Here is a 7,870-nt window from a genome sequence, read left to right as displayed (position 1 = left end):
CAGTGCATCTTACCATGACCTGCATCCTTGGGGTTGTTCACATCTGTGAGCTCTTGTGTATCTGTTGTATCTGGACTCTATCCTCCAGCAACCACTGACCCCACAGGCTCTGCAGAGACAGGCCAGTGCTGGACTCAGGGACACAACCTCCTTAGAACTCCAGTTCACCTACCTCCTCCTTCCAGGAATATATGTTTTATAGGAATGTTGAAAAATCAGCCCGGGTTACCCAGAGGGCAGGGAGGTCCCCACCCAGACCCGCAAGCTGTGGAGGCCTCTGGGACTTCCAGGTGGTAGCCGTCTATGTTTCAGAGCCAGCAACATTTATATGGAGGCTCCGAAGACTCACACAGGACTCACTGTGAACAGCAAGATACTGAGTGATGAGCGTCTAGCTTAACTTGACTCACGCTTGTGTGCTGAGCCACACACAATTACTCCCGTTGAACCGTTGGCTGACCTGTGCAGATGGCATGTTCACACAATACATCCTCATACACAGAACTTTGCACTTTCATTTCAAAGAAATAGGTGGTGTCCTAACTGAAGGAAACATACGTATTCCAGGAAAACTTGAAAGTGCAGAATTGTACACAAAATAGACATTACTCAGCAGTAATTCCGCAGTCTTTCTTAACAGCTGGCATATACTCTTAGAGGCTTCTTTCCATAACAATATATCATGTCACCCTAAAATTGGAATTGTGTTTTCTATCTTGTTTACAACCAGGTTTTATTAAATTTTTCTCTTTACAAAAAATAATATATATATATACAAAAAAATATGTACATATACAAAAAGAATATATGTATATATCTTATGGGAAACACGGAACAGCTAAAGAAAAAAACTAAATAAAAATGATTCTAAGGATTATTTGGGAGAATTTATGTGGAAGGATATTTTGGAGAAAAAGTGAGTAACAAAAGAGACTGAACATCCTTGGTAATTAAATGCCTTAATCAGCAGGCTGGAGCAAGTTCGGGGTCCTGGAATGGATTGGAAGAGAGGCTTTTAGAATTTACTTAGAACTGCCCGCCCCGCGCGCTCCTCGCGTCACTTCCAGGGCGGTGGTGAGAACGAGGCTCACTTCTGTCCGTGGGGGCAGCTGCGGCGGTGGCGCTGCAGGAGGCCGGGCAGGGGTGCGGAGGGACCGACGGACGCATGGGCGGGCGGTCGGGAGCCATGGAGCGCGGCCCTGGGGCCCGGGGGCGCGGGCCGGGGTGGGCTTCCCACGGCACGACATGGAGACCTGTGGTTGCGAGGCTCCCTGGGGCTCGGCTTGGACCGCAATGGGGCTGGGCCCTGGCCTCCTAACGGGGCTGCTGTCTGGGGCGGTAGCTGGGGGGGCTCTCTCCCCCCTGCCCGCGACTCGGAGCACCTCCACCCCTCCCATGCCAGGCCAGGCCGGGCGGCATTGTTGGCGGGGGCCCCGGTGGAGGCCCGGCCCGGGCGGCGCCCGCCATGAACGGGCTGTCGCTGAGTGAGCTCTGCTGCCTCTTCTGCTGCCCGCCCTGCCCCGGCCACATCGCTGCCAAGCTCGCCTTCCTGCTGCCGGAGGCCACCTACTCCCTGGTGCCTGAGCCCGAGCCGGGGCCCGGTGGGGCCAGGGCCGCCCCCTTGGGGACCCTGCAGGCCTCCTCGGGCTCACCCGGGCGCTGGAAGCTGCACCTGACGGAGCGTGCCGACTTCCAGTACAGCCAGCGCGAGCTGGACACCATCGAGGTCTTCCCCACCAAGAGCGCCCGTGGCAACCGCGTCTCCTGCATGTATGTTCGCTGCGTGCCTGGTGCCAGGTACACGGTCCTCTTCTCGCACGGCAATGCCGTGGACCTGGGCCAGATGAGCAGCTTCTACATTGGCCTAGGCTCCCGCCTCCACTGCAACATCTTCTCCTACCACTACTCTGGCTATGGTGCCAGCTCGGGCAGGCCTTCCGAGAGGAACCTCTATGCCGACATCGACGCCGCCTGGCAGGCCCTGCGCACCAGGTGAGGGCGACCCTGGGGGCAGCTCAGCCTGGGCACACCCAAGAGGGGACCAGGCCGGGGGCCGGGGGGCGGGCTTCCCTGGGAGGAAGGTGGGCGGCCCTGCAGGAGGGGAGCCACAGTGGATGCACAGGGCCAGAGAGCCTGACAGGCGAGCTTGGGTGTGCAGGTGCCGCCTCCACATGGCTGAGGTGTGGCCAGGCGGTCCTCCCACACCCTGGCCTGTGGAGCCAGGCTCCCTGGGAACCCCTGGCCTGAGAATGGGAAGGGGCTGAGCTTGTCCCAGGGGCGTGGATGCCACCCGGCGGGAGGGAGTGGGTGGTGGTCTGGGGGTCTGTGCACGTGTGGCTGGAAGCCCATCGGCTGAGACAGCACTTGGGGCCAAGTGAGACGAGGCTGCTGCATCCAGGTCCGGAGGCCTGGCCCATGAGGCCCTGTGGCTGCGGAGCTTGGCCATCCTGGGGCAGGGCCTACAGGGTAAGGTGCAGACCTGCAGCACACATCCGAGGTCTGGGCCAGCCTCGATTCCAGATCCAGCCCTCCTAGTCATCCACGTCCCCAGCCCTGCGCTTGCCTGGGCCCTTCACCGGTGTTTGAGCACCACCCGGGCCAGTGCTGCTTTGGACGAGGAGACCCGGGTGGGCCTCTGGTGGCTTTTCCTGCTCTCCATCCACTGGGGCTGTCTCGTCCTGGCCCTGCCCAGCCCACTGGTCTGACCTGCTCCCACAGGGACCAGGCACAGCTCTGAGAAGTCAGAGACCCTAGGGAGGTGGGGTCGTCGTTGCCTTGGTGATATGCAGGCAGTCCCTGCTGTGGGCCTGGGAGCTGGTCCCCTGGCACCACCCTGGCTCTGGGGGCCTCCCAGCAGTGTGGGACGCTGACACCAATCACCACTTCATGCGACTTCCTTGGCCCCTCCTGTCTCTACTGCCTAGGCCACTGGCAGAGTCACACCCGCCATGGCCACCTCTGAGCTCTGTCTGCTCGGCCATCTGTCCTGCTGCCACTTTGTCCTGCAGGAACCTAGGCCCAGAGCTGTGAGGGGGAGGCCAGAGCATGCCCAGGGCCTCCACTGGGGATGTGTCCTGTTCGTTTGAATGGTGACATCCAGGTGGCAGCTGGGGGCTCCTGCCTGTAGCAGGTGACAGGGCTGGGCTGGCTCAGCACACTACTGACCATGGCTGCCAGTGAGCAGGCCAGGGAGGCTGAGGCAGAGCTGGGGCCACAGGCACAAGCCAGGCAGCATCCTTTGGGGCATGGCTGAGTGGTGAGCTGTGGAGTGCTGCCAGGAGGCTGGGATTCCAGGCCAGGGACGGGGACAGCCCTGCTGGTGGAGTCCGAATGCCAGGCAGAGGGGACGCACACCTGCCCATGCTCCTGCCTTGCAAGAGGGCATCTGCCTGGGATCAGAGCCTAGAGCGTGTGGGAGGAGAGTTGTGGGGTCCCGGCATGGGCAGGGTGGCAGGTGGGTCCTGCGTGGTTGGGACTGGGCACAAGGAGGCCTTGTAACTGGTGCTGGATCAGCTGGGTCAGGGACCACACACCAATGACCTGGGGGTGGGGGTGGCCCTGGGTGGGAGCTGGTGGTGCTGAGGTGGCCGAGGACTTGTCCACTCCCAAGGGAAGGTGCTGGTGGGAGGGGGTGCCACCTCCGCAGCCACCACCCTCGATGCTGACCTGGGTTGCACTGGCATCTCATTGGGCGTGGGGACTCCAAGAGTCCAAAATTGGGTGGAGACATTTGGGGACACAGCTGCCTGAATTCCTCATGGCCAAGGGGGTGGGCAAGGGCTGCAGGGAGGAAGAGTGTCCGCTGTCCTGGCCAGTGCACCAGGAACGGCTTTCTAACCCGGGCAGGAAGGCGTGAAGCATTCAGGATGTGCGGGCCACACAGTTCCCAGTGTGCACCTAGGGGTGACCAGGAGGAGGAGAGGCGCCAGGGCCTCCCCTACCCCCGCCCCAGGGGCACTCCGTAGGCGGGATCCCTGCAGATCCTAGCTAGGAAACGCCAGTGAACTGCAGCGCAGGGAACGGGGCGGGGCTGCTGGCTTCGCCCACCGCCGCAGTGTTGGGGGCTGGGGGTGGCCCTCGGGACTGGTGTGGAGCCTGGGCCTGACCCACTGACTTGGCTGAGTGGGGAGACGGGAGGGTCGCATCCGGAGCTGGGCCCGGGGACACCCGCTGGTGGGAAGGGTGCACGCGCGTCGGAGGCCGCGGCTGACCCTGCTCCGGCGCTGCTAGGTACGGCATCAGCCCGGACAGCATCATCCTGTACGGGCAGAGCATCGGCACGGTGCCCACCGTGGACCTGGCCTCGCGCTACGAGTGTGCCGCGGTGGTGCTGCACTCGCCGCTCACCTCCGGCATGCGCGTCGCCTTCCCCGACACCAAGACCTACTGCTTTGACGCCTTCCCTAAGTGAGCGGCCCGGTCGGGGACGGGGGCGGGGCGGGGCCCGGGCCGGGCGCGAAGTCTCACCCGCTCCACGCCCCTCCTGCAGCATCGAGAAGGTGTCCAAGATCACGTCGCCCGTGCTCATCATCCACGGCACGGAGGACGAGGTGATCGACTTCTCGCACGGGCTGGCGCTCTACGAGCGCTGCCCCAAGGCGGTGGAGCCGCTGTGGGTGGAGGGCGCCGGGCACAACGACATCGAGCTCTACAGCCAGTACCTGGAGCGTCTGCGTCGCTTCATCTCCCAGGAGCTGCCCAGCCAGCGCGCCTAGCGGCGGCCCCAACCGGCCGGACCTCAGCAATAAGGCGGCCCCCAGACCTCACCCCGCGCCGGCCCCCCAGGGGCTGCATGTGGACCCCCCGGGCGACCCAGGGGACCCCGCCCTGACCCAGGGGCTGTGGACGATGTACAGGCAACAGAGCTACGCACTCCTTTCCTTTTGGAAGCAAGAAGAAAATACGTGAAAACGGAAATTAAAGATTTAAAATTAAAAAAAAAAAAAAAAAGAATGTACTTAGAACTTCCGAAACCATCAAACCCCAAATATAAGAGAACAGAAACAAATACAGAAGTCTACCCATAACTCACACGGGCTGCCACAGGAGCTTTCTACTCCAGGAGAAAAAGGAATTCAATACGTTGTCTTGAGCTAATTGGCAAATGATTTAGATCATCAACTCACGGCTTACCTCAATGCAAACTTCCTCTGGGTTAAAAAGAAAGACCCAGAAGTCCTAGAAGTATGTGTAGGCAACAATTTCTAGAATCTTGGGGGGCCGTGTAGAAGACTATTATAATAAGCAGAACAAATAAATAGAAAAAAATAAAAATACACTACAAAAAACAGACACATTTGGCCAAAAAAAAAAAAAATGCGATTTCAGCATTCATCAAGGGGACCATCTGTTAGTCATCACCTTATCAGTGTCCCAGTGCACATGTTTTTAGATCTCGAGACGTTTCTGTTACAAGAGAAAGCTTTATCTGGCCCCAGTGGAATATTCTTCACAAGACTGAGGTATATTTGGCAGTAGTAGAATGTTCTTAAGGCAGTCGAATCTGATTTTCCATTACTTCATGTGAAATGTTTACGTCTGAGTTCGCAAACGAGGTGATCTGTTTCTTCTCAATCATTTTAATTTTATTCTCCTTGTCTGAATTTGGAATCATGGTTGTGTTGAGTTCATGAAAGCAAGTGGAAATTTTTTTGTTTGTTTGTTTTTGAGAAGGAGTCTCACTCTGTCACCCAGGCTGGAGTACAGTGGCACGATCTCGGCTCACTGAACCTCCACCTCCACCTCCTGGGTTCAAGCAATTCTCCTGCCTCAGCCTCCCAAGTAGCTGGGATTACAGGCATGCGCCACCACATCCGGCTATTTTTTTTTTTTTTTTTTTTTTTAGTAGAGACGGGGTTTTGCCATGTTTGCCCGGCTGGTCTCGAACTCCTGAGCTCAGGTGATCCACCCTCCTTGGCCTCCCAAAGTGCTGGGATTACAGGCGTGAGCCACCGCGCCTGGCCAGTAAATGGAAATTCTGTGTGCCTATCCATTCTTCTGATCACTATGTATAAAACAAGCTTGTTCAACCCACAGCCTGTTGGCCCCATGCGGCCCAGGATGGCTTTGAATACAGCTCAATGCAAATGTGTAAACTTCCTTAAAACATAATGAGAATTTTTTGAAAATTTTTATTTAGCTCATCAGCTATCGTTAGTGTTAGAGTATTTTATGTGTGGCCCAAGACAATTCTTCTTCTTCCAATGTGGCCCAGGGAAGCCAAAAGGTTGGACACCCCTGATGTCTTTGCTCTTAAGTACATGAAAATAATTTGCAGCTTAATTTTTCATAAAGACTCAATAGGGTACTCGTCCTTTTAAGGGAAAAATGCCATGATTGCATCCTCCATGTCCTCCTTGTGGTCACAACATCTAATCTGGGGGTGATTTTCCATCTATCCTTGTATGTGTGCTGGAGCCCACCGGCATGCAGAGAGAAAGAAAGAGAAAGGAGAAGGAAGGAAATAAAGAGACAGGAGACAGCGAAGAAACCAGCCATTTCATGGGAGACCCCACTGTAATGTTGGATGTGGGGAGTTTTCTCTCCTTGCTTTAAAATTTCTGTGTTATTCTCCCTCCCCAGGTCCTGGATTTTGCCTGAAAGGGACTTGGATTTGCAAGAAATTCATTTACTTATTTTTTTCTCAAAAAATGAATTTATTCTAATCACCTTAGAAATTAAGGTTTATTTTCATTTTCCAATTTCCAATGTTGGATGTTTAGTTAGTTTTTTTTTCCTTTCTGTTACATGAGAAAAGTAATTAACCTCTAGGTACAGATTTGGCCACATCTGCTGGAGTTGCACCGCGCTATTCATTTTCATTTTGCCCACATCTGCTATCACTGATTATACACGGTTCATTTTCATTATTAAAAATTATTATTATTGTTATAGGAGTGTTTCCTTCTAGCCCTAGCTCCAGTGTGTAATTGAAATTTTATTGTATCTTGGTGAATGTTGTTTGTGTGATTTCTATTTCTTGAATTAGCTGAAGTTTTTTTGGTGATCTTTTAAAAACATTTTTCAACGCTGGGAAAAATGCATGAATTCATTCCTTTAACGAATATTTACCAAGCATTTACTGTGCACTTGTGGAAAAGTCCTCGTCTGTACCAAGCTTGATGCCATCTACTGCTTCTTTCCCTGGTTCCCCTCAGGGCAGCTTTGACAAAGACTGGAAACGTTTGGACTGTCCCAGCCAGGAGGATGCTGTCTTACACAGTGGGTGGAGGCAGAGGTGTTTCCAAAGAGAAGCCATGACAAGTAATTATTCCGGCCAGATGCCACGAGTGTTGCAGTCAACACGTCCTGCCTCCACACCAGGAATCCTGCAGCCCTGGATAGCCTCACTCCATGTTGATCTATAGAATCTCACATAAACTGTTAGTCAAAAGAACCTTAGCACCTTCTCTGACCATGTCCATAAGTATTTGAAATGGAAGTTGAGGTTTTCTGTGGGATTCAAGGGAGTTGCCCAATGTGTTGAATTCAGCATCGAAAATGAATGCCTGGTGTCTTCCAACTGGTGAACTCTTCATTACCCAGGCCTAGTGATTTTGTTTCATACAAGATAATCACCCTGAACGTGCGAGTTATAACTGCCCATCTCAATTTTTAAACTGGGTCATTTGCTTAATGTTATCTTTTCTAAACTCTACTCCAAAAAGGCTTTCTTTAAAAAAATCTGTCAGCATCAATATTTCTCAGTGGGAGGGGTGTGGTTGAAGCATGTATATTTTGTGCATAATTGCTATATTTCACACTCCTGCTGACAACTTCTCTTACATTTTTATGGCTTTTGACTTTCTTCTTTTGTTTTCTCCATTTTATACATAAAAAGTTTTATTTTAATCTACTGCAATGAATTTGA

General features: G+C 53.9%; 1 protein-coding gene across 1 annotated transcript; it reads left to right on the top strand.

Annotated features, from left to right (window-relative positions):
* The first annotated feature begins 1,427 nt into the window (after positions 1 to 1,427).
* On the top strand, positions 1,428 to 4,953 carry LOC109028905 (alpha/beta hydrolase domain-containing protein 17A-like). Its single transcript, XM_031007844.3, has 3 exons — positions 1,428 to 1,992; positions 4,231 to 4,407; positions 4,490 to 4,953. Exons 1-3 carry the CDS (start codon positions 1,466 to 1,468, stop codon positions 4,713 to 4,715), a joined length of 930 nt encoding a protein of 309 aa, XP_030863704.3. The 5' UTR covers positions 1,428 to 1,465; the 3' UTR covers positions 4,716 to 4,953.
* The last annotated feature ends 2,917 nt before the right edge of the window (positions 4,954 to 7,870 follow it).

The sequence above is a fragment of the Gorilla gorilla genome, chromosome 12 (assembly GCF_029281585.2).
Source record: "Gorilla gorilla gorilla isolate KB3781 chromosome 12, NHGRI_mGorGor1-v2.1_pri, whole genome shotgun sequence".
In the NCBI taxonomy this organism is placed as follows: Eukaryota; Metazoa; Chordata; class Mammalia; order Primates; family Hominidae; genus Gorilla; species Gorilla gorilla.
The sequence above is the reverse complement of the archived record's forward strand: the minus strand, read 5'-3'. Positions and strand labels throughout refer to the sequence as shown.